The 27,601-nt window shown below is 42.5% G+C and overlaps 1 protein-coding gene and 1 pseudogene across 1 annotated transcript; one reads left to right on the top strand and one right to left on the bottom strand.

Moving 5' to 3' along the window:
• Positions 1-548: 548 nt before the first annotated feature.
• Positions 549-14,388, bottom strand: LOC121574519 (annotated as a pseudogene).
• A 7,060-nt stretch (positions 14,389-21,448) lies between these two features.
• LOC121574301 (programmed cell death 1 ligand 1) lies at positions 21,449-26,609 on the top strand. Its single transcript, XM_041886914.2, has 6 exons — positions 21,449-21,912; positions 22,989-23,048; positions 23,292-23,642; positions 23,934-24,212; positions 24,858-24,971; positions 26,114-26,609. The coding sequence occupies exons 2-6, from the start codon at positions 22,994-22,996 to the stop codon at positions 26,182-26,184; spliced, it is 870 nt and encodes a 289-aa protein (XP_041742848.1). The 5' UTR covers positions 21,449-21,912; positions 22,989-22,993; the 3' UTR covers positions 26,185-26,609.
• Positions 26,610-27,601: the final 992 nt, after the last annotated feature.

The raw sequence follows: 27,601 nt of genomic DNA, 5'->3' as shown, positions 1-27,601 counted from the left end.
GGGGATAGACATACCTGAATTTGTCCAATAGAAACTCTTGTTTGTAACTGTTGAGCTAATGATTACACCCTAGATCAGCTAGATGCAGGCAAGAGTGTGCAAGGCGGTATTGAATGTGTCACTGTCTGTCCATGTGTCACTGCCAGTCATGTCAAATTTGTATCTCGACCTGTGTGCACCTACGTTGTAAACGTTCATTCATAGGCTAGGTTGTAGCAACCTCATGATTGGTAGGCTATAGGGAAAATGTTAGTATCATGTAGTAGCCTAAACCTATCGATGTTACATTGAACTGGGTGAATGGAATATGAATGACAGTCATACAATATGCTGTAATAGAAATAAGGACATGCTCATGAAGAAAAAAAAAATCGTCCTCCCTCATCATAAATGGCACCGACCGCCACTGATTCAGATAGCACATAAACACAGCATAACTTAGGCCAAGACTTGATGAACATTGATCTTAGGGATGGAGGAGCGTCACTCACTGTCAGAGGTGTGAACAACCCTGAACAACACCCACCCATGGCAGGACAGTGTCGGTGTCATTTCTCAAAGTGGGAGCTCAGGGAGCTCTTGGCTCTTCTTGCCTTCTCAATGCTCGGGAAGTTGGCCACACCGTGTGGAAGGTCCAATCGGTCGTGCTCTGAGACCATTATGCTCTCTGCCTCATCTGGGGGGACACACACAGACGGGAAGTGACATCAATCAGAGAGCAAAGAAAACAAGCAGGCAAAGAAAAATAATACTTTATTTTCCATTTTTCTTTTAAGATCACGAAAATGTTGTATTTTGCTTTCAACCAAGATACTGATATTAAACTTAATCTGTGGTGGTCTGGCCCGAGTATTGTTGAAATTACAGCTGCCTTATATTGTAGCAACTGAGTACAATAATATTGTTTTCTCATGTTATATTTAGGCCGAGGCTGCGTTTCCGACGGTAACCGCCAGTTCCGCCCCCCTGGAACCCTTTTATTTTCTTTTCTTTTATTGTCTTTTATTATTTTTTAGTCATTTAGCAGACGCTCTTATCCAGAGTGACTTACAGTTAGTGAGTGCAGACATTATATATTTTTATATTTTTATTTTACTGGACCCCCGTGGGAAACGAACCCACAACCCTGGCGTTGCAAACGTCATGCTCTACCAACTGAGCTACATCCCTACTGGCCATTCCCTCCCCTACCCTGGACGACACTGGGCCAATTGTGCGCCGCCCCATGGGTCTCCCGGTCACAGCCGGCTACGACAGAGCCTGGATTTGAACCAGGATCTCTAGTGGCACAGCTAGCACTGTGATGCAGTGCCTTAGACCACTGCGCCACTCAGAGCAAAACATCTGGATCACGTTCTGCATGATGTTTCTTTACCTCTACTTTACGCACACATTGTTGTGGTCACCCTCTGTTTTGTTTCAATCAAAGCACATATTTTGCCTGGAGTCGCGCGCTGTTGAGTTCTGCCCGCATGAGAGAAAAATGCGAGCATTCGCACAATCATCCTCAAATGTCATAAGAAATTAGGTGGTGTTTTTTGTCTTACAGTTACGTTGTACTATGCTATTATATTCGGTTCGGTTATGTAGAATACAATCATTATGTGATCTTGCAGACATTGATTCAGCTTTGATCTAACTTTATTAAACAAGCACCATTCGCCAGAGTAACCTGGTCTCTGGGCAGCCGAACGAATTGAGCAGAGACTGTGCGTAAAGTAGAGAAATCCCGAAAATGCGCAGAAGTTAAGGATTTTTAGCTCTCTGGAACAGGCTTCTAGAGAATTGAGAACGCAGCCACTCTGTTAAATGTATACGTTCAAAGACGTTTGATGGCGGGTATGCCTAGCAAGGTTTCTAGTTGTCTGAACGAAAATCAAACTAAGTCGTTTTGCGAGAGGTGACACTTCAGGCAGTGACTTCAAAAGCAGCCAGATTGGAGATTGGTCAGGGAATACAAATATCTTTCGCCATACCTAATGAGCATGGAACCCAAGCACTTCCCAGGCACAGCCTGTAATGTCACAGCATGTTTGAGGTTTGAAGTTTGACAGAGAGAAACAAATAAAAGCATGATTGATTCCTCTCTTGTCTCTTTCTGCTTGAGATGGTTTTAGTCTTCAAATTGGGGACATTTTAATCCCCATTTGTTCTAATCTTTTGGTGACATCACTATTAGACGTGATTGTGCGCTCAAATAGAAGGGACTAATACCCCTTTCACACTACTGAGCCAAGCCTAGCAGTACTGCGTTGGTCTGGTTACGCATCCAGCATAGTTTCTGGAACCGTGCTGGAAAGGACAATGTGAAAATCTAATATCAGAGTGTACACAGGACGTTTCAGGTCAGCTGTCAGCTGTCAGTACACTTGGTAAAGAGAGAAGTACATACCCCTCATGCGGTAGATAAGCGTTCCATACGCCATGTCCATCGAAGATGAGAGGTACGACAGGGACAAAGAGCTGGCTTCCTCTTCTTAATGGCACTGCAAGTGTGGGGGATAGAGGTGCATTATACAGAGTCACAGAGATCAACTAACGCCTAAAACAATCATTCAAATGTTTGAAACTAAACCAATAAATACATTTTTGCAGGGGTGGGGCACACATTTAGCCTATATTATCAACATGGTCAAGGCTTATGTTGGCATCCAAAGACAGAGATCAACAAACACTTATAGCAATCATGATATGCTTAAAAACAATTTATATTATTTATTTATAATTAAATCACACTAACTAGCTTCACTGATAACATTATGGGCGAGGGCGACATTGTATTTATCTCTATGGTGTGTTTGTTTGTTTTGATGAAGATGTCATCCTATGACCAGAAACTACACCTGCAACCCTGCACATGTGACTATTAAACACTATGAATCTGGAACTACTGAATCATAACCTGCATGTGAATAACAGGTCATGAACTGCATGCACACATCACACCACTGTAAGTAAAACAGTGATTTGGCTTGAAAGGCCACCGCACTTCACATGAATCAGTTCACCTCTGACGCTTTAGATCCCTGAGCCTCTCTCACACATAACAGGTAGGAAATACAGTCACTCAGCTGGGCAAGCGATGGCGTTTCAGAACATCAAACCATCTGTTAACGCTGAAGTCTTTACAGCATCATAATAGTGGCATCATATTGTCATCAACAATATCAATGTAATTATATATGTCATGTTATGTTATGTTTATGACATGTTTATGACAGTATTGTGACATACAGTTCAAACAAAGTGTTGCCTCATCTTTTTGGTCCATCTCATTTTCATTAGTCTCTTTATTAACTAAACATTCATTTTGCAATGTTATAATTTTATTAAAACATTATCAATCATCTATCTCTAACTATTGAAGAACCCAGGCTTAATGTGAACTAAAATGATGTAGGCATAGCTTACTATGGAGAACCCACCCGATGGTGAGGCCTAGTTAACTCTATGGAGAACCCACCCGATGGTGAGGCCTAATTAACTCTCTGGAGAACCCACCCGATGGTGAGGCCTAGTTAACTCTATGGAGAACCCACCCGATGGTGAGGCCTAGTTAACTCTATGGAGAACCCACCCGATGGTGAGGCCTAGTTAACTCTCTGGAGAACCCACCCGATGTTGAGGCCTAGTTAACTCTATGGAGAACCCACCCAATGTTGAGGCCTAGTTAATTCTATGGAGAACCCACCCGATGGTGGGCCTAGTTAACTCTATGGAGAACCCACCCGATGTTGAGGCCTAGTTAACTCTATGGAGAACCCACCCGATGGTGAGGCCTAGTTAACTCTCTGGAGAACCCACCCGATGGTGAGGCCTAGTTAACTCTATGGAGAACCCACCCGATGGTGAGGCCTAGTTAACTCTATGGAGAACCCACCCGATGGTGAGGCCTAGTTAACTCTCTGGAGAACCCACCCGATGTTGAGGCCTAGTTAACTCTATGGAGAACCCACCCAATGTTGAGGCCTAGTTAATTCTATGGAGAACCCACCCGATGGTGGGCCTAGTTAACTCTATGGAGAACCCACCCGATGGTGGGCCTAGTTAACTCTATGGAGAACCCACCCGATGGTGAGGCCTAGTTAACTCTATGGAGAACCCACCAGATGGTGAGGCCTAGTTAACTCTATAGAGAACCCACCCGATGTTGAGGCCTAGTTAACTCTATGGAGAACCCACCAGATGGTGAGGCCTTGTTAACTCTATAGAGAACCCACCCGATGTTGAGACCTAGTTAACTCTATGGAGAACCCACCAGATGGTGAGGCCTAGTGCGGCCAGGCTGAAGAAGGTGCTGTAGTATTTGAGGAACTCCCTGGACCAGGCTATCTGCATGGCCATCTGCCTCTCTCTCATCTGGTTCTGCATTAGGGTCTGTCTCTCCATCTGGGCAGGGCAGGGCAGGAAGGACAGAAACATACTCAGTCAGAGCTCAGAGAACACATCCCAATATGCAAAACCGGTTGCGATGATGTTATTATGACATCTTTTATGACGTTATACTTAGTAAAAGGTTGTAAAAGGACGTTTTGTTGATGTTTTTTTAGCAACCAGAAAAATACGTATGTTTGGTTGTAATCTGGTTATCTGCTGCAAAACTTTGATCTCAAGGCACATACCCTATAAATGAATAGACTATAGCTAATGTACATCTCTTCGACACAATTCCCAGAATGTATTTGAAAACTGTTGTTTCAAGAGAGATGAGTGTGAAATGCACAAAAGGAACAAAGAGAGGTGGAGAAATGTGTATGAACACTGTGTCTCTACTGGTGCGACTGAGGTATCGTGGGACATCGTGCCTCCCTGACAATAGAAGTAAGAAGAGGGTGTTAGGTGGGGGTGTAGAGAGAGAGGTGAGGTATTGGTTGGGTTCAGAGAGCGGGAGGAGACATATTGATACTCTAGTGACGCAGGACTGGGAGAGTGGAGCGCGGAGCCTGTGGCCATCACACCCTGGCTTGGATTGAACTGTGAGTCGCTCACTGTAGTAATTATCATGGTCATGACAATTAAATGATGAGACTGTGAGACGGGACAATAAGACTAAGTGCATCTGTCCTTCAAGTTATGACAAAGCCTCAGACCTTCACAGTGGATGAGAAAAGGTTGCTATTTCAGCATCTGTCACCTCAGTGAATATTAAAACAGATTAAACACATTCTCTAAAAACGGCTGTAAATATTACCGAGCCAGCCTATAAATGCATCCTTTGAAGGCAGTCAGACCCCTTTGATTCAGTGCTGAGACATACGCACTGATGACTGACCTAGCGCCGTCACACTCTTATTCCTAGGTGAACTCTTTGGCTGGTCAAGTAGGCTTTTTTCTACGCTGTTTCCCGTTTACTGCAAAGACGTTCACCGTCCACCACGGCTGCTATTATCATTAGGAGAAGAGAAGAAAGAATGAATGCCGTTTTGTATGACAGCTCTTTATTTCCTAAAAGTCATGTCAAAAGATGACATTTGCTTTATGAAATATGTAGATAGATCGTAAGGCTAGCGGTTGATTGGGTTGGGAAAAATAAGATTCAAATGACATTCAAATATGGAAATATAAAAGGGACATAAATTATAGTGTGTCATGTGAGGATGATTTTCGTGACAATTATCTTAGGTCATTTGTGGCAATACATTAACTATTCTAACAGTAAGTGGCCGAAAACAGAAGGAGTGGGATACAAAATCAAGACTATATAATGAATATACTGTATATAAATAATATATGCAATTTAGCAGACACTTTTATCCAAAGTGACTTAGAGTCATGCATGCATACATTTTACGTACAGTGGTCCCGGGAATCGAACACACTATATTGGCATTGCAAGCGCCATGCTCTACCAAGAGTACAAAGTACAATGTCATGTCTTGACTCCAGACAATTGAATGTAAATTGCATTCAATAAAAACATGAAAAGCTTTCATTTGAAGTCACATAAAAAAAACGTAAATGTCAATGTACCTACAACTATAATTTGTGCAACTCTTCAAACAACAAAAATAAACACGCTGAAGGAAGTGTCTGGTGTTTCTGAAAGACAAGGGGTGGAGCCAGAATGATTGGCTCGTTTTGTGACCTGTTAGTCATCATTAGTCAATTGATTACACAAGCCATCATGTCACAAAAACTTTAAACCAATAAATACCTTTCACCACACCTGGTGCATTGTTGGGAGCTTAAGGAGAAGTGCTAAAATGTGGTGATTAGAGAAGATCACTTGGCTTTTCTTGGAGTACTACAACCTCTTTGGTATTAAAGCATCAGGCACTGTCTTGGCGTGTGGCTATTCAGTGACGCCTTAACATTAGCTTAAATAAATCACTGGGAAAACTTAAAAATCAAGAGCTATTGTTCTGTATTAGTGAGCTTAAAGAAATCACTGGGAAAACTTAAAAATCAAGAGCTATTGTTCTGTATTAGTGAGTGCAGAGTTCTCCTAAAGGTTTTTTAACAAGGTGGTGCTGAGTACGGCGGGAGGAGGTTTGACCCAGATATTTTTGCTTTATTAAACATATGTAACAGCCATTTCCTGCAATCTAGAGCAAAATTACCTTAAATGATAACAAATGGTAATATATATATTTATATATATATATATATATATATATATATATATATATTTTTTTTAACTTAACTTGATTTTTTTTATAGTGGCACAGTCAGTCCACAAGGTGTCGCAGCGCCCTCTTTCCTTCTTTGGGGAGAACCCTGGAGTGTATATTCTGCAGATTGGGTTTAAATAGGACTACTATTTGTAATCTTTCAAATACTTGTGATCGTTTTGCTTTAGCCTACCTGTAGTGCCAGATGGGCGGGGTTTGCACTTTTGGGACTATTCTACTGGTTCCATTGCACCAAGCAAGCTCAATTAAGCACAGATAAAGTATTATTTGAGACCAGGTCTGATATACTGCTCTTCAAGATACTGAGGAGGTTGGTGGGGCCATGGGGGTTCTATATTATCCACATTCTCAAGGGTGATGAAGGCACATGACCAATCAACCGTGAAAGCCATTGTGTCCTCAGGGAGCTGGGATAAGCATCATGTCTTCCCTGAGTGCCATTAACTCCATTAACTGAGTGCTGTTAACTCAGAGAGTTGCTGCTCCATATATATTTTTAAAGATGTTAACATGAATGGAGCATGGAGGTGATGGTGTTGTGACATGAGAGGGAGGGAGGGAGGGAGGGAGGGAGGGAGGGAGGGAGGGAGGGAGGGAGGAGGGAGGGAGGGAGAGAGCTCATTGGTGGATCTGTCCCAAATACATCACCTCCCGCGTCCATTCAGGAGGCCTCTCACTGGGCCAGGTCACACTGGGGGAGGTAAAGAGTAATCCAGTGGTAGTGTCCCAAATGGCATCTTATTCCCTATATAGTGCACTACTTTTAACCAGGGTCCATAGGGCTCTGGTCAAAAGTAGTGCACTCGTTAGGGAATAGTGTTCCATTTGGGACGCATCCAGTGTCTTTGGTCGGGTTGAGGCATAGAGGACGGCAGGACTCCCACCTACGCTGCTATTTCTCTGATAACCATCAGACAGCTAGGGAATTCTCATCTGCAGTAATTTCAATGGGTCTGACACTTTAGACTGTATGACCACCAGACATCGATTTCAGCCTTTGCCACCAACGTCGCCGTGTCATCAGGAAGCAGAATTCTGTTCACAGAAAAAAATAGAAAACATCACAGATCCGTTGGAGAAAATGTGTGCAGTTAGGATATAAAGTATAGTGTCTTTTAAAGGCTTAGACATCCAGCGGAGTGTGTCATGTATTTTCATTAGGTCCTCGTAAGGTAGTGGCTCCACTTAACCGTTTATCTACCTCATAGAGTGCATAGGAGGTCACAAGAGCATTCTGGCAGATAGGAAAGATTCCTTCCAGTGTATACCACATTGGATAACATTGGTGTCTCTGACTAAGGCATTAGGCCAACGTCTGAATCTCTGCAGCTAAGGCATATCAAGAAGACCCTTTGCCTTTGCCAACTCAGGCCTTAACCCCAAAGTCATGCTCAAATGGAGTCGGACGTCACCGAGAGACACAGTTCTTAAAGTCTGCTCTGACTCCTCAGGAAGGGGTGACAGGGGGGAGAGAGGTGGGCTGAGGAGAGTCGAGGGATGACGGAGGAGGAGTGTATGGAGGTGACAAAGGTGATAAAGTGTAATGTGCGCTGAATGCATGGAGGAAGTTCACTGACATTTCCTAAAGGCCGTGTGGAAGAATGTCCTTGACTGAGCAGTAAATCAAATGGAAAACTGACAATACAGGAGCCTCTCAAATAGTCAAAACCGGCCTCAACTAATGAGACAACTTTTATTTTAAGAGTGTGTTGAGTCTAGTTATGAGATCTAACTTTTGATTGCTATAAGGTTTTATAATCTCACATATTGTCATACGCAGGGAAACAATTTGAGCTTTGTGAAAAAGACTGTGGGGGGCGTCAATGACTTATTTTAAATGCCATAGCCTAATCAATACTCATCTATTCTATTTCACCTTCCTGAGAACATCAGGATCCACACCCCTATAATTTGTAGGCTATATTTTCTTCATATTTTGAAAGTGAATGAATTAAAAATGTCATAACTTTCAATCACGCACGATGTACCCATACAAACTGACCATCTCCATTTAATCATCAAGTCATAGACAATAACGTGAAACGTTTAAAGATTCCACTACAATGAGCAGTGACGTAGGTGAGCATGCAGTCCAATTCAGGCGAGCAGCGAGCAAACAGTCATTTACTTTGATTGATATGACTTGAAAAGAGACTCCTCCTCCGCCTGACGTGCAATCTGTTTGAAATCTTAATGCAGGAGAGAGGGAGAAATCATAGGCTTGATACACCAGCTATCCTTTTAAATGACCTGGTCGAATCCATCTGTTAACATCCCAAGTGTCAGATATTCATTTACATAGAGAAGAAGACGGTAACAGTAAAGTAATGTCGTTCTGTTTCTAGGCGATCCATTTTGTCCTCAAAATACCTTTAGATAGAATGTTTAAAAAAAATAGTAATAATCTACAGTCGTATTAATGTTACCACAGTATTAGACGCATGATAACACAATGGTGTCGGTTAGAGATGTACCCACCACATTTTACAATGATGATGATGATGATGATGATGTGTGGCATATGGTAAATTGTGCATTACACATGACAAGCTTCTGAAGAACATGTGCTCTGTTGATGTACCCTGCTGTCACATCTCACAAGGACAGTTAAGAGGTGCCATACTGGTGGTCAACAAATGCCATAGAATACCTCAATTCTCACAAAAACCTGCAAGAAAAAAATAACATATCTGAGATACAAAAATAATCTTAAAGTACATGCATTTACCTCAGAGTCTGAGCAAATTGTGCATTACACATGACAAACTTATACAGAACATGTAGTCTCAGCTGTCATAAAGTCACAAAGACATACAGAATTACTGCATGTGATTCTATTTGGGATATGGGACGCTATATGTAATGACATGGTTAAAGATGCCATTCGTGTGGTAAACAGCGTCATAGAATACCTGAATTCCCTCAAAAACCTGCAGGAAAAATATATATACACATATTTGGCTCAGTCTGAGTAATCCAAATGACCTTAACCAGAGGATGATGCTGAAGCCCCAAACTCAATCTGGAAAGCTTTGGGATCAATCAACCAATCATCATTAGTCATTATTTATTACATTTGCGGAGGTAAAAGTGGGGAGAAAGTGGGGGAAAACAGAACAATATTTTACAGTGTGCGTTAATAAGTCTGTCACCCCCTATGGGCTCTTGTCTGATAATGACATTGGTCTGCCACAACCACAGAACACAGATGCTGATTGCCTCACAGGCAAAAATAAATCAAAAACGTATTGGGCCACAAAATGGAGAAAAAAAAAAGCTTTTGGATAAAGCTTGTTGCAAAAAGCCACCCCTTTTTAACGATTCCAACTAAATCTGTTTTACACCATGCTTCGAATCGCCCCGAGCGGACGGAAGCACCTCACTCCATCTTCAAGACGGTGTTACTGTGTTACTGAGATATTTTAGAATCTAGGGGAAACTACTGAGCATCAATAAAATGTGTGTTACCCAGTGGGCAAGAATCGTTCAAATGACGTCTTTACAACCAGAAACCGGGCAAAACTGGTTTTGAAGACGTCAGTGGTCATTTCAACCGTTGTAATGATGTTATAATGCTGTAATTTCAACAAGTTTTGCCCAGTTTTACACCTGAAACTTCTCTCCTCTTCCTCTTCCAAGAAACAGAGATAATGGCCAAACATTGTATAGGTTTATATAGGAATCTTTGTTATGGCTTTTGCATTCATGCAGACAGGTATAATACGAGACCAGGGGTGTCACCGCTTTGGGCCTTAAACACTTTTCTAATGTCCAGAGGGGACAATCAGCGGTAAAACTGGTTGAGTACGTCAAATCCTTTACCTAATTAACACAATTTAAAAAACTGATTATAAAATAGACATAATTCCTATTTTAGGGAAGACTCATGTTGAGCCGATTGGAATGTAATTAGTAATTTTATAAAACTGCCTTCTTCTGACGCTGGTTAGGCTATGTCTAGCCCTTGATCATGACTCTCAGTTCCATTACACATAAGAGTCATTGGACAAAGGAGTATTTTGTAGGTGGGAGTTTTGTTAAGAGCCGCAACGCTCTGTCTGAATATTGACATGCATCGCTTGCGGTACGGTTTTGGAAGAATATGGACCTTATCTTTCATATCGGCGAGAAATAAAAAAACTAAAGGTTAAATTGATACACACCTTTTATAGGGTTAGGGTTCCCATGCGGCCATATTTCCATGTTACAGTGCTTGTTTACGGAAACAGACTGAAGAGGGAACTCAACACCCTGCGACAACCCAACTCTCCGTGGGGTGGAACCCAACTCTCCGTGGGGTGGAAGAGGGAACGCAACACCCTGCGACAACTCAACTCTCCGTGGGGTGGAAGAGGGAACGCAACACCCTGCTACAACTCAACTCTCCGTGGGGTGGAAGAGGGAACGCAACACCCTGCTACAACTCAACTCTCCGTGGGGTGGAAGAGGGAACGCAACACCCTGCTACAACTCAACTCTCCGTGGGGTGGAAGAGGGAACGCAACACCCTGCGACAACTCAACTCTCCGTGGGGTGGAAGAGGGAACGCAACACCCTGCTACAACTCAACTCTCCGTGGGGTGAAAGAGGGAACGCAACACCCTGCGACAACCCAACTCTCCGTGGGGTGAAACTCAACTCTCCGTGGGGTGAAACCCAACTCTCCGTGGGGTGGAAGAGGGAACGCAACACCCTGCTACAACTCAACTCTCCGTGGGGTGGAAGAGGGAACGCAACACCCTGCGACAACTCAACTCTCCGTGGGGTGGAAGAGGGAACGCAACACCCTGCTACAACTCAACTCTCCGTGGGGTGAAACCCAACTCTCCGTGGGGTGAAACCCAACTCTCCGTGGGGTGGAAGAGGGAACGCAACACCCTGCTACAACTCAACTCTCCGTGGGGTGAAACCCAACTCTCCGTGGGGTGGAAGAGGGAACTCAACACCCTGCGACAACCCAACTCTCCGTGGGGTGAAACCCAACTCTCCGTGGGGTGGAAGAGGGAACGCAACACCCTGCTACAACTCAACTCTCCGTGGGGTGAAAGAGGGAACTCAACACCCTGCGACAACCCAACTCTCCGTGGGGTGAAACCCAACTCTCCGTGGGGTGGAAGAGGGAACGCAACACCCTGCTACAACTCAACTCTCCGTGGTGTGAAAGAGGTACGGGACTGTAGGTGTGAGTAAGGATGACAAAAGGCAGAGAATACCGTTAACAGGGAATTTATTCCTTCGCACGGTAAGTTTGGAGAAAAGGGGCTGGATGGAACCAAAGCAAAGAAAGTAAATATCAAAGCCCCCTCTCCTACCTTACCTGCCTACCCACTACTTAACTAGCACCACCTGGTGCACTAACCAAAATACAAGGGATGGTCCGCCCAGGTCTTTCCTAGTGTGCATAGACAGTCAACTTCTACGGGTAATGTATGCCCGCGGGCCTCTTGCCTAAGCACTCCCTAGGTGCCTTCCCCTTCCCCCCTTGGGAACAAATTAAACAAAATTGCACAAACTGGTTCACAACAAAACCTGAGAAAAAAATTAACTCAGGACATTAAAGAAACTCTCTGAGCCACAAATTAACACAAACCATCACAGCAACAACTACACAGTACATACCAAAATCTTAGCATACAACCAACATGCTGTAACTCTCAGCCATTTTGGTCCCCCCTTTTCTGAGCAACTGGGGCTTATATAGCTTCAGGAGGAGTTGGTAATACTCCTGAGTGGCGCAGTGGTCTAAGGCACTGCATCGCAGTGCTAACTGTGCCACTAGAGATCCTGGTTTGAATCCAGGCTCTGTCGCAGCCGGCCACGACCGGGAGACTCATGGGCGGCACACAATTGGCCCAGCGTCGTCCAGGGTAGGGGAGGGAATGGCCGGCAGGGATGTAGCTCAGTTGATAGAGCATGGCGTTTGCAACGCCAGGGTTGTGGGTTTGATTCCCACGGGGGGGGCAGTATAAAAAAATAATTACAAAAAATATGTATTCACTAACTGTAAGTCGCTCTGGATAAGAGCGTCTGCTAAATGACAAAAATGTAATTGGAGACAGCTGCATCCTGACGAGGGCGCGGGGTCAGCTCTCCAATCATCAATGTTCATCCAATCAATCAGCTGCTTGTTGGGGAATTTCAGGAACCCATTTCCTGAAATACCTACATGAAAATACACAAACCACAACCTACCATCACACCTCAATCACAACTCAGAGAGCTCAGTGCAGCAGGGTCCAGTGGGTTTAATGGTATCCCGGATGAGCCCCCATTAAACCTGTGCTAATTTGCTATCTGCGTCTCCGAACACCGTGTGTAAATGGAAGACATTCACCACAAACGTGTTGTCACTAAAAAATACTTTTGGCAGCACCTGTTAAAGCCCGTTAAAACAGCGTACAGTAACTGTGTATTTTCCATTTGTGAAATTATTTTGAGGTGATATGAAAGTAGAGGGGTTAATGTTTCTAGAACCGTATTGCAGTTGAGAATTTATTCACGTTTAGATGGAGTATTTGTCTGTTTTGTCTTCCAGAGCCACTTCTCCCTTTAAACAGAACTATCACGGCTCAGATGCAGACAGTTCGAATAACTGACTTTTATTATATGAACAGGGGGCAGGCAAAGGACAGGTCAAGGGCAGGCAGAGGTCAGTAGTCCAGGGCAGAGTCCGTAAGGTACAGAATGGCAGACAGGCTCAGGGTCGGGGCAGGCAGAGGTCAGTAGTCCAGGGCAGAGTCCGTAAGGTACAGAACGGCAGTCAGGGTCGGGTAGGCAGAATGATCAAAACCAGGAAAACTAGAAAAGAGGGCTCAAGAAAACAGGAGTACGAAAAACACGCTGGTAGGCTTGACGAGACGAACTGGCAACAGACAAACAGAGAACACAGGTATAAATGCACAGGGGATAATGGGGAAGATGGGTGACACAGATCAGGGTGTGACAAGAACATGTAAGGTTCTTGGACTAAGGAGTAATGTCAGGTTCCTTTAGTCCAATATTGTGCTAGGCTATACCAAAGCCCACCCAATGTTCTATCTATGACCCTGACACTGGAACCACAGTTATAATAGGCCTGCATATCAAGCTAAGTGTTTTTCAATTCATAAGCCTACATAATGGTAACTTCAATCATCTCTCAATCAATGAGAAGATTTAAAAAAGACAAGATGGCAATTTACACGTTGGATTACTTCATGGAGCAAAACATTTACTTATTTCAATAACGAAGCATTTTCTAAATTCAACGGAAGTTTTATGAGACTCCTGTTTCCACAAATCTGTCACGACTTCCTCCGAAGCTGCCTCCCCTCCTGGTTCCGGCAGGCTTCGGCGTTCGTCATCACCGGCCTTCTAGCCACTGCCGCTCCTCATCTCATCATTTCATTTGTCTTGTCAATTACACACACCTGGTTCATATTCCCCTCATTAGTACATGTTTAAGTGTTCCCTCTGCCCCCTTGTTCATTGTGAGGAGTAGTAGCTCGGTTGAGCTCTGTATTTTGTATTGCCGGGGTATTTTCCCTGTGTGCATGTTTGTTCCAGTGCGCCTGTTTTGCGCACTGGACTGGTTACACTGGATTACGGAATAAAATCTGTATACCGTGATTTACCCTCCAGCGCCTGACTCCTTCAAATCACGCATCACAAAATCGAGGACGAAGACAGTATCGCCAATTCTCTGTGCTACACAAAACTGTACCTAACCTGTAATTCCCAGTAAAATAGATACCTCTCACCTGGAGCTGTGCAGCATAAACTCCTGCTGCTTCTTGAAGTTCTGTGCCCAGATTCACAAAACCTTCTTAAGAATAAATGTATTCTTAACTGCCATTTTTTCCTTAACTATAGACTTATGATGAAAGGTAAGCAAAGTTGCTATTCCTCAAAGTTATTGGAAATGTTCTTAATTTTTTTCCTATGTTTCTTCCTAAGAAAAAAGTTAAGAATAAATTATTTAGACAGCATGAACCCCATAGTGCTGGTTTAGATAAGGACAGAAGCTATATGTTAGACTAGATACAGTATGATTAGATATTATGATATAATCAGTTCAAGGAGCATCCATTAGGGCCTTGAGTTTATCCTGGTCAGGAAAAACTCAGGTCCCTATTAAAGCCACAATGTATGACGTGTATACTAGTGGTGCGCGGGTCAGCTGTTTGTTCACCCGCCTGCAATTGCTAATAACCCATCCGCCGACTATATGTGATAAAGTGAAAATATGAGGCTTACACCCGGCCCTAACCCGCTAATATAGAAAATGCCTGTAGGCTACAGTCAGAGACGGCAGAACTATTTTTTGACAAGGGGTGCAGGATTTTTTTTGCCTGATTTAGATGTTTCTGCTTATAATCTCCGACATTTTGGTAGACTATTTCTTAGTCAACTTGTATATAATTAGATACATGTAGCTTCTCTTCTGTCATTATATATGTTGTCCTAGAAGACTAAATAAACCCTTGCTCACCAGAATAATGTCATACAGTGCATTCGGAAAGTATTCACACCCCTTGACCTTTTCCACCTTTTGTTATGTTACAACCTTATTCTAAAATTGATTAAACCGTTTTTTCCCTCATCAATCTACACACAATACCCCATAATGACAAAGCAAAAACAGGTTTTTAGAAATGTTTACTAATTTATTAAAAATAAAAAACTGAAATATCACATTTACGTAAGTATTCAGACCCTTTACTCAGTACTTTGTTGAAGCACCTTTGGCAGTGATTACAGCCTCGAGTCTTCTTGGGTATGATGCTACAAGCTTGGCACGCCTGTATTTGGGGAATTTCTCCCATTCTTCTCTGCAGATCCTCTCAAGTTCGATCATGTTGGATGGGGAGCATTGCTGCACAGCTATTTTCAGGTGTCTCCAGAGATGTTCGATCGGGTTCAAGTCCAGGCTCTGGCTGGGCCACTCAAGGACATTCAGAGACTTGTCACGAAGCCACTCCTGCGTTGTCTTGCCTGTGTGCTTATGGTCATTGTCCTGTTGGAAGGTGAACCTTCACCCCAGTCTGAGGTCCTGAGTGCTCTGGAGCAGGTTTTCATCAAGGATCTCTCTGTACTTTGCTCCGTTCATCTTTGCCTCGATCCTGACTAGTCTCCCAGTCCCTGATGCTGCCACCACCATGCTTCACCGTAGGGATGGTGCCAGGTTTCCTCCAGACGTGACGCTTGGCATTCAGGCCAAATAGTTTAATCTTGGTTTCATCAGACCAGAGAATCTTGTTTCTCATGGTCTGGGAGTCTTTAGGTGCCTTTTGGCAAACTCCAAGCGGGCTGTCATGTGCCTTTTACTGAGGAGTGGCTTCCGTCTGGCCACTCTATCATAAAGGCCTGATTGGTGAAATGCTGCAGAGATGGTTGTCCTTCTGGAAGGTTCTCCCATCTCAACAGAGGAACTCTAGAGCTCTGTCAGAGTTAACATCGGGTTCTTGGTCACCTCCCTGACCAAGGCCCTTCTTCCTCGATTGCTCAGTTTGGCCGGGCTGCCAGCTCTAGGAAGAGTCTTGGTGCTTCCAAACTTCTTCCATTTAAGAATGATGGAGGCCACTGTGTTCTTGGGGACCTTCAATGCTGCAGAAATGTTTTGGTACCCTTCCCCAGATCTGTGCCTCGACACAATCCTATCTCGGAGCTCTACGGACAATTCCTTCGACCTCATGGCTTGGTTTTTACTCTGACATGCACTGTCAACTGTGGGACCTTATATAGACAGGTGTGTGCATTTCCAAATCATTACCACAGGTGGACTCCAATCAAGTTGTAGAAATAACCCAAGGATGATCAATGGAAACAGGATGCACCTGAGCTCAATTTTGAGTCTCATAGCAAGGGGTCTGAATACTTATGTAAATAAGGTATTTCTGTTAACTTTAATAAATGTGAAAAAAAATCTAAAAACCTGTTTTCGCTTTATTGTTATGGGGTATTGTGTGTAGATTGCTGAGGATTTTGTAATTATTTAATCCATTTTAGAATAAGGCTGTAACGTAACAAAATGTGGAAAAAGTGAATACTGTAAATCGATAGAATGAATGCTTCAATCTGTATTTGTATGGATTATGGATCCCCATTAGCTACTCTCGCTGGGTTCCAGCAAAATTAAGGCAGTTTATACTATTTTAAAAACATTACAATACATTCACAGATTTCACAACACACTGTGTGCCCTCAGGCCCCTACTCCACCACTACCACATATCTACAGTACAAAATCCATGCGTACGTGTGTGTATAGTGCGTATGTTATCGTGTGTGTATGCATGTGTCTTTGCCTATGTTTGTGTTGCTTCACAGTCCCTGCTATTCCATAAGGTGTATTTGTATCTGTTTTTTTAATCACATTTTACTGCTTGCATCAGTTACTTGATGTGGAATAGGGTTCCATGTGGTCATGGCTTTATGTAGTACTGTGCGCCTTCCATAGTCTGTTCTAGACTTGGGGACTGTGAAATGACCTAGTTGACAAGTTCTCTAAGGTCTCTGCTTCTTTCGCGGAGCAAAGACATTTAGGGACCAGTGAGAAAATGCTATAACTATAAAAAAAACTGAAAATACTTTCTGTGCAAAATTTCCAAATGACATCAGTTTGACCGGTTGTAAGGAAATAGAAAACTGTGAAAATGACCCAGCATGTTGCTGATAAGATTTCAGTTTGTCTTGAATGCATATTTTATGTGGTTGAAATACTATCAGCTTTTATGATGCTGATAAAGATAGCGCCTCTACAGACGGTATCTAACTAACTGCAAATTCTTATTCTCTCAAGATGCTGAAATAAATAAATCATATAAACACCTCTGGTTTTCATCCTCTCCTTCTAATCAGGGGCTAATTCAGACCTGGGACACCAGGTGAGTGCAATTAACTACCAGGTATAAATAAAAAACAGAAGTGTTTCGGCCCTCCAGGGCCGGAATTGAAGAACCCTGATCTAGATCAAATAGGGGAGAGGTGTTGTGCCGTGAGATGTTGCTTTATCAGTTTTTTGAAACCAGGTTAACTGTTCATTTGAGCAATATGAGATGGAACGAAGTTCCATGCAATAATCCCTCTACATAATACTGTACGCTTTCTTGAATTTGTTCTGGATTTGGGGACTGTGAAAAGACCCCTGGTGGCATGTCTGGTGGGATAAGTGTGTGTGTGTCAGAGCTGTGAAAAGACCCCTGGTGGCGTGTCTGGTGGGGTAAGTGTGTCAGAGCTGTGTGTAAGTTGACTACGCAAACAATTTGGAATTTTCAACACAATGTTTCTTATAAAAAGAAGAAGTGATGTAGTCCGTCTTTCCTCATCTCTTAGCCAAGAGAGACTGGCATGCATAGTATTTATATCAGCCCTCTGATTACAACGAAGAGCAAGACGTGCCGCTCTATTCTGGGCCAGCTAGGTCTTTCCTTGCAGCACTCGACCACACGACTGGACAATAATCAAGATAAGACTCAAACTCGGTCTTCGAGACCCCAAAACGTTTTGGTTTTTGCCCAAGAACTACACAGCTGATTCAAGTAATCAACTAATAATCAATATTTGATCAGTTGAATCAGCTGTGTAGTGTTACGGGCAAAAACCAAAACGTGCACCGAGTTTGGGAAACGCTGAGTTAGGCCCTAAAGCTTTCGCTGCTAGCTAGCTAAATGTCCATGAATGTTTCATGTTTCAACCTGTCCCCAAATGAATACAGTTGATTCAGAGTTCGTTTTGATGTTTCAACACGTCTCCCATGTGAGCCACACGTCTCCCGCCTCTTAGCTAAGTTACCACACAACCTAAGAGCCAGCTTCAAGAGATGTGTGAACCCCATCACAAGACACCCATTCCAACCCTCCTTCACCTGGCAGAGTGGCTCGAATATGAGATGAGAGTGCAAGTAGATGGCACGCAGTTCAGTAGCGACCAAAGTAGGGACCACCCTAGCTCACGCCGAGATCAGTGTAAAGAAAATATCCTTCCACAAGACCATCACCATCCTCCATGGACACGAAACACCAAACAGCTCAGTGTACTCTCAAGGCTAAGTGCAAGAAGTGCGAGAAGAAGCATCTTGTGATTCTCTAGCCCGACTGCTACAAAGAACACTAGAATGAACTCTGAAGACCGCCTGCACAAAGGCGTCAACAGAGAGCATTTGCCTGGTGAGCTCCACCGCAGAGACCCTCTATGTTGATCGACCTTCCGGCAGCAGCAAGGTGCTGCTGAAGATGAGTCGAGTCATCTTGCGGAGCGGCAACAAGTCACTTGACACGTACGCCCTGTTGTACGACGGGTCGGAGCGCACTATACTTCTACATGAAGCAGCAGAGCAGCTAGGCCTCCAAGGAAATCCTGAGGACTTGGCACTTCGTACGGTGCGTCAAGAAATCAGTTGTCCATGGAGCTTCTGTGTCATTCTCTGTGGCCCCTGTTACTCAACCAAACAGGTCCTTTGAAATCCACAGAGCCTTCACAGCTGAAGAGTTGGGCCTTGCACCGCACACCTACCCGGCCGAAGCCCTTAAGAAAATATATCGGCACCTCAAAGGCCTACCCCTTCAAACGCTGGATGAGGCGCAGCCGTTACTGCTCATCAGATCAGACTATCCCCATCTAATCACCCCGACGGAGCCATTGCCTTTGGGTCCCCCTGGCGGACCTGCCGCCGTCAAGACTCAGCTCGGATGGACCCTTCAAGGTCCTTCAAAGTTCCTGCAGCAAAGTCTTGCTCCACAACAGTGCCTTCATACATCCCTTGTCTCTCCGTCTGCAGAGCTCTTCAGCCATGGCAGTTGGATCCGTACAAGAGTGAGAAGCTCGTCACATGTTCCAGACAAGTTGCTCTATTGTTCTTTGTGCATCTATCATGTGTTTGGGTCCACATAGCCTGTTTAGTTGTTTACATGCAAATAGGCATATTTTTCCCATTAGTATGAATTAGTATCAGAGAGAGTGGTATTGTGTGTGTGTGTGTGTGTGTGTGTGTGTGTGTGTGTGTGTGTGTGTGTGTGTGTGTGTGTGTGTGTGTGTGTGTGGATCTTCATTAAACCTTGAACTGGAACTACTGCTTCCTCATGTTATTAACGGTGACCCTGTGGTGGTTGCTACCGACCTAAAATCCAGCACCTACGTTTTTTATCCCTTTTTATTGGTACTTCGAATTCATAAACAACCCATATTTTTCAATATTCTTAATTCATTCCTTACTTAGATTTGTGTGTATTGGGGTATATGTTGTGAAATTGTTAGATATTACTGCACTGTGGGAGCTAGAAGCACAAGCATTTCACTACACCAGCTATAACATCTGCTAAACATGTGTATGTGACGAATAAAATTTGATTTAATTTGAATTCGCCTTTGCACTCCTTCTAAACAAAGCAATTTTTTAAAACTTTGGCAAAGGGTAAAGTCTACAAAACTTATTCCACTCTCTTCGTAACAAATTTTAGTTTTGGGGGGAAAAAACTGTATTGAGATTAAATGTTTCATCAATGAGAAAATTATCAGAATCTCGGCCAAAATCCATCTCGTTCCATCTTCTCCCACTGCCGGCCACTGGGCTTCCTCTCACTACCAGTGAGTGGAAACGCCAAGCGGATGCTTCACATTTATACTTCCGTTGAAATATCTGTCTCATTGTTCTATCTGTGACAAGGCTTTATCATTGGGGTTTTTACAGAAATGTTTGGCGATCGACTAGGAATGCCTTGGCTATCGACCGGTTGGTGACCACTGCTCTAGAAAGTTCAATCTCGTGCTTCTCAATTCAAAGGGCTTCATTGGCATGGGAAACATGTTTACATTGCCAAAGCAAGCGAAATACATAATAAACAAAATTGAAATAAACAATACAAAATTAACAGTAAACATTACACTCACAAAAGTTCCAAAGGAATATACATTTCAGATATAATATCATGGCTATATACGATTTGCAAATAGCTTCTCTATGTGGGCTGATATTTCTGCACGCAGCTTAGAGGGAACATTGCCTATCATTCCTCATATTTAATGTCATTTTCATTGTGGACTTTTTCCAGTGACAGAAGCATGCAAGGGAGTTCCATAACTTCCATTTCAAATGTCCACTCGCGCAGCGCTCCAGACCCTAGAACTGAGCATGATACGGTTATTCATTAGAACAGTCGACATTAGAATGCAGTTGACTTTAAATCACCCCTGAGCGAATTTATCTAAAGTCGTTTTCCAATGCTTTGTCGCCGTTATATCAGTTGTAGTGCATTAATATGTTTTATGGAAAAAGGGTGTCTCAATAATGACAATCTAAATAGCCTACCCACAACTGGTAAAGAATTGGGGGTGGGGGTGGGTGTGTGTGGGGGGGTGTGTTTGACAGAGAGGTTTGGAACTTTCTTTCTTATTGGTCTGTTAACTAATTTGTCGCCTGGTGTTGTCACAAGGCAGGCCAAAACTCTATCCCACCAAAACAGGCTGAAATGTCAAGTATTTTCAAACGGCTCTTACACTAAAAGGGCATTATCATAATTTTCACAATTTCACAGTATTATTCCAACCTATATATAAAACACAGCAAAATCACGTTTTTGACTGCACTGGGCCTTTAATAAGTAACATATGGCAATGAACAAGGAAGTAGTCTGAGCTGTGGTGTTCCTTTACTGTAATGGATCTTTTGGCTCATTGCCTGAGACTATCATAATAGACTGCTAGGCTTGCCCCTTTACTGTAACTTCCTAGTCCTTTCTGGTAGAGTAAATTAAGGGTTAAACAACTTTCTTCTTCCCTGCCAGTAAAAATTGTGTAATTTTGGGAGGATTCGATGATTTCCTCCTTTAGCCTACATTCGATATTACTAAACCCCTACAACTATTGTGCAAGATGAAAGGGGGATTGTAACCATAAATGACTCTTTGATTAATGTTATCATTATGGCCAGGACTATTTCTGACAAAGAGATCAACAACAACAAATTAAGAGATCTGTATAGACAGAGATCCTTTATCCAGATTCTACAACCGTACTCAATCTCAATCCCCCTTTTTTTTATCGGGAATTCTCCTGTCCCTAAATGATAATAGTGTTTATGTTTATAGTGATAATTTTGCATTGGACCATTTAGTTGTATTAGGTTATTCACCGTCTTTGTTCCCAGGTAAGTAAATGAGCGCATCTCACTATCAGGAAACTGCTAGGCTTTGAGGGGAAGATGTCGAGAATTACAGATCGAGAGGAAGTACCACACTACATAACAGAATATGTGACTGATGCGATGTGAGAGGGACTGTGAAAGAACAAGGAAGACTTCAGCAAAGGTAGTAGAAGACTGCATTTACTGAGTGCTTTAACTTCGTTTAGTTTATGTGCCAACGTTTTATGCATTTGTTTTAATCAATTTCTATTATTTTAAAGCTTTTATTTGCTTATCAGAAACTTAAACTTGATTATATATTGTGGAGACTAATAACGTTATGTTGAATTTACTTTAAGAAATTCCATTTTTTTTTAATCCAATAAATAGATGTGTCAGGACATTGTGAGTTGACTTTTACTTAGAAAGCCTTTCCCCAATCCACTACTTGGGTTAAATAACTCAGAGAATGGCCCGTAATAACCAGCACTGTAGCAGAAAAGCTCTTGTTATGTTTCAATATCACCCTCTGTTATACACAAATGCATTCACCATGGTTTACTATGCTGCGGTGATAAAACCCTCAGATGGGTGATTGATTTCCCTGCGTTCGATTTATTATTCTTATTGATTTAAAGTTGAATCTATGAAATCAGATATGAAGTCAGATATGAAATCAGAGCTGCACTGAACCTGGTGTTATTACTCCATTTATGGACAACCACTATTGTTGACCAGGTGTGTAAGAGAGAGCCTGTGTGTACATGATGCAGAATGGTACCCATGATCAGTGTTGGTATTTTTGTTGTTGTTGTTGTTGTCATTAACAGATTATCCAGAGCAATTAGGGTTAAGTGCCTTGCTCAATGGCACATCCACAGATTTTTTATCTAGTCGGCTCGGGGATTCGAACCAGCAACTGGCCCAACGCTCTTAACCACTAGGCTACCTGCTGCCCTATAGGAAAGTAAAATGCTCTATTTGTGCCAATGCTGCTGACTCCTACCATTATGGTCTAATCACGAGATAAAGTTAGACTACACAGCAACAAATTAATACATATTCCTTCATTAATTTTCTCCGTTGCATCAGTTGCGGAAGCACCCGGTAACCAGCTCAAACCAGACTTATACAGTAGTTTTAGTGTGGCAATTTCTGTTCTATTTCAATGGACTGACTCATAAATTTTTTTTTTTACTCATGACTCCACTTACAAAAGCTATTGGTTGCAAAATTTCAAAAATGTCATTCCTTCTCTAGGTCAAATGGAGCAGGCCTTTCTTTTGGTTTTACACGTAGTCTTATGGCCAACTCTTGCAGGTATGTTATTGATTTTTGAAAGAACATTCACGATAATACAATAGACTCAAAGCCACATTCATATTTTTTATCCATTGTTTAGAGCACACTTTAGCCTGGTTATTTAAACTTCTGACTGACTGTAATTACAATTTGGATATCTGATTTTAATACGGATGATATTGCCAATGTTGCTAATGTATCTCTGATCTCTCTCCTCTTACTCCCCTCTCTCTCTCTCTCTCTCTCTCTCTCTCTACACAGCCATGTTCACAGTGGAGGTGGACAGTCTCTCACATGTGGCAGAGTTCCACGGTGATGTCACCATGGGCTGCAGGTTCCGACCTGGGGGCCGGGACCCGAACCTGTCAGTGATATGGCAACGGGTCTGGCCTCTTCCAGTTGTAGACGTGTACAAGCTGGAGAACGGACGGGAGGACCTTACTTCTCAGGATCTCCAGTACCACGGCAGGGCATGGTTGGTGTCGGAGGAGCTGACCAACGGCTGGGCCAAGCTACATGTGTCCAGGCTGAGGATCAACGACTCTGGGATTTACCAATGTCTTGTGGAAATGGGGGGAGCTGACTACAAACAGACCACTTTGACTGTCAGAGGTGAGTTAAAGCTCTGTCATTGCATTACTGTAGTTGTTATAAACAGTCAATCAATATTAGGTAATGAACTTGTCAGAAAAAATGGTGGTAACATTTTACTTTAAGTTTCTCTTATACGACACTGTAATTACACTGTATTAACATGTTGTTACATATGTACTTTAACCACATTATAATTACTGCATTGTATGCACTCACTAACTGTAAGTTGCTCTGGATAAGAGCGTCTGCTAAATGACTAAAATGTAAATGAAATAGAGTTTAATGTTTTTACTTTCATGTGTCCTTTAGCTACCTATAAGAGTATCATTAAAAGCATGAAGAGACGTGGGGGAGATGAGGTGGAGCTGGCCTGTGAGTCTGAGGGCTATCCTCTTGCCACTATCAACTGGAGAGACAGGAGTCTCAGGAACATCAAATCCAACGACATTGCTGTTGAAACTCCAGACCAGCTTTTCCATGTCACCAGCAAGATAACGGTCAAATACTCTGAGAAAAACAACTATACATGTGCCTTTATGGAGAAAGGTGAAGTTCCAAAGGGTCCATCAGCCAGGTTTGACATCCCAGGTATGAAGTGGGTGAATTTCCCTGTTTGTTTACACCATTTGAAGGGCATCTACATAAGGACTTCATAACACATTCATAACTCATACATAACACATTTATAAGAAATACTGATACCCTACAAATGAGACTGTGTGACATTATAACACAAGGTCTATTTAATCTCTGAATGGAAAGTGTGGGTTGGAGTGCGTAGATGTGTTGTTGATAAAAGGTGCTTTAAAACGGGTGCTTTCCTCAATGAGCATGGTGCTAAAGCGTAGGTGCCGGGGTGATGTTTTCCCTTCCATTCAATGAATCACATTGTAGGAGTCATAATTTAATGTGGAAAAAACATGTAGGAGTCATAATTCAATGTGGGAAAAACATGGCCTTTGAAGATGGCTACAAGAAAGTGCATAAGTCTTTACATGAAGATCAAATGTTTGTCAGAACTTCTACCAATCACTGTTGCTTGGTGGTGGTGGTGTTTTTAGCTTTACGACTTTGAGGAAATTCTCTTCACACCCTTTTATCTGGTGGAATATTGTTTTCTTTCCTAAATGTTTTTTAAGTTTTGAAATGTTAACTAAGAACATAGGCAGTATTATATACAGTTTATGATGCAAAATAAAATGGTTTCACTCTCCCTATCTTTTTTACTCACAGATGAAATACCTGTGATTGAGAGTAAACCTAACACCCTTTCAATTGCATTGGGCACAACATTGATGGTGGCTATGATCATTGCAGTTACCATCTTCGTGTATCGCAGACATAAAGGTAACACACACTTAACTGTTCTTCAGTTCTTAATTGATTTTCACAAATGTTTAGTTTCCACTGTTTCATGTTGCCGGTGATAGACAGCCTAGAGAGGAAGTATGTACTTTATCCTCTAAAGGTGTAGCTGATGTTGAAGCCAGAATGATCTCATACAAAGTTAGTATGAGACAGGATTTTATTTGGGGAATCTCATGACAATGACTCAGCATGTGAGCATGAGTGTGCATGTGAGCATGAGTGTGCGCTTTCTAAACTGCCACGTGTGGAAACACCCCCACAGACACCAAGTTTGTTTTTGTGTCAGGGGGATTTCACATGTTGTAAATCATAATAATAAATTACATTGGTAAAGCACTTTTCATTAAATAGGAATAATCTCAAAGTGCATAAAATAAAGTAAAAAAATAAAACATGTTTATAAAACTAAACAAATATATCTAACCATATCATGAAAGCAACAATCAAAGTCTAGGAGTAATGGCAGCCAGCCGATAGAGTTGAGTCTTAAGGCCTGCTTTAAAAGTCCCGACAGTCTGTTATAGACCTAGTCATTTCTTATTTTTAGAAAAGTCCCCCCATCACAGGAGGTTGGTGGTGGCACCTTTATTGTGGAGGACGGGCTTGTGGTAAGGAACAATAAAAAACGGGATCCTTGGGACGTCCCAACTCTGACGTCACCACATTTAAGTTTAAATTTTAAATGGTTAAGGTAAGGGTTAAGGCAGGGTTACCCAACCCTCTCCTTGGGCCCCCCCAGACTTTTCACATTTTTGTTTTAACCCTAAACTGACACACCTGATTAAATTAGGATCCCAGATAACACTAATCCTCGTTGTAATGGCTGGAATGGAATAGTATGGTATCAAATACATGGTTACTATTATTATGAGCCATCCTTTCCCTCAGCAGCCTCCTATGGTTTATACTTACAGTATTACTGCAATAGCATTTTGAGAAGTCAGTGTGTTAAAAACAAAAGTGCTAGAAAAAGGAAAGTCCCAAAATACCTTTGACAGTAAGTGTTAGACAGTTTCAAATGATGTTACTATTTTCTAACAATAACATTAATAGGTTCAGCAGAACATCTCATGGAACATTCTGACTGTAAACTGTAACCTGCTTTTATGTTCTGTTCACAGGGAGGCCCAGGGTTTCCAGGACCCCCCAAGTACTAACACCCTCCTGGGCTCAGCAGAGACGTGTCCTCTGACCTGGACCCCTTTCGGCAGCGCCAACTGGTCCTGGTGATAGACTGTCTGTGACTGTCACTGAGATGGAGACTGTAAACTCTTGCCAGGAGAGGACTGAAAACACAAAAGGCTCATGCACACAAGGACACTCACATTGACTCTGTCAACAAAAAGTTTAATCATGCTACATTTTCTGTTAACTAAATGTGATGCATCCAGTTGGCGTTTCCACTCACTACCAAATATGGTAATGAGAGGGAGCCCAGTGGCCGGCAGTGGGAGAAGATGGAATGAGATGGATTTTGGCCGACATTCTGCTAATTTTCTCATTAATAAAACATTTGATCTCCAGACAGTTTGCTGTTTCCAAAACCATAATCTGTAACAAACAGAGTGGACTGCGTTTAGTAGACTTTACCCTTTGCCAAAGTTTCAAAAAATGGCGTTGTTTAGGAGTGCAAGGGCGAATTGAGCACTTCACAGAGTAGGCGTTCCCTAATGAAAATATGCAAATACATGCTAGAATGCGCCAATAGGATCTCACTAGCTCGCTCTTGGCACTGCCCACCTCCTTGCTTGTTCTGCCCACTATGATTAATTTGCTCCCATTGGAAACGACAGGCTGTGGTCGATCTTGGGTTAGTTATAAACATCTTTGTCTAGGCATTCTCATAATTTTTTAAAATTGACATTTTAGTCATTTAGCAGACGCTCTTATCCAGAGCGACTTACAGTTAGTGAGTGCATACATTTTTAGTAAAAAAATGTTTTATACTATTTTTCATACCCCCGTGGGAATCGAACCCACAACCCTGGCGTTGCAAATGCCATGCTCTACCAACTGAGTTACATCCCTGCCGGCCATTTCCTCCCCTACCCTAGACAACGCTGGGCAAATTGTGTGCCGCCCCATGGGTCTCCCGGTCACGGCCGGCTACGACAGAGCCTGGATTCGAACCAGGATCTCTAGTGGCACAGCTAGCACTGCGATGCAGTGCCTTAGACCACTCATAATGTCACCAAAAAGCATTGCTCCTCCTTCACTAGAACTAGAATGGTCCAACTACAGAAGTTATTATGTCAGGTGCATTAAAGATGCACTATGCAGAAATCGCTCTGCCATTTCCTGGTTGCAAAAATTCTAATAGTTCGCCTAATTTCAGATTATGTGACAAAAGAAGCACTCACTGTATAGATAATCATTGTACCATCTAAACAGCTGTGAAATATATTTTCCATAACCAAAAATATTGTATATTCAGCTGTACGAAGCCGGTGTACAAAACCAAAAGTAAAAGACTCAAAAACAAAACTTCAGAACGGTAAGCATAGAAATAGCACACTTAGAATAGATCTACCACTTCTTAGACTTGCTTTCAACGGGAATGAAAGCTCTATAACTCCCATTTCTACATATTGTAGCTTTAAGTGATACTC

The sequence above is a fragment of the Coregonus clupeaformis genome, chromosome 9 (assembly GCF_020615455.1).
Source record: "Coregonus clupeaformis isolate EN_2021a chromosome 9, ASM2061545v1, whole genome shotgun sequence".
Classification (NCBI taxonomy): domain Eukaryota; kingdom Metazoa; phylum Chordata; class Actinopteri; order Salmoniformes; family Salmonidae; genus Coregonus; species Coregonus clupeaformis.
Note: the sequence above shows the minus strand (reverse complement) of the source record. Positions and strands in the feature narration are given on the sequence as shown.

Excerpts from the sequence above, each read along its gene's own strand:
- LOC121574301 (XM_041886914.2), top strand. The coding sequence starts at position 22,994 with ATGGAGCAGGCCTTTCTTTTGGTTTTACACGTAGTCTTATGGCCAACT. Across the intron at positions 23,049-23,291 it reads CTTATGGCCAACTCTTGCAG|CCATGTTCACAGTGGAGGTG; the intron begins GTATGTTATTGA and ends CTCTCTACACAG. Across the intron at positions 23,643-23,933 it reads GACCACTTTGACTGTCAGAG|CTACCTATAAGAGTATCATT; the intron begins GTGAGTTAAAGC and ends TGTGTCCTTTAG.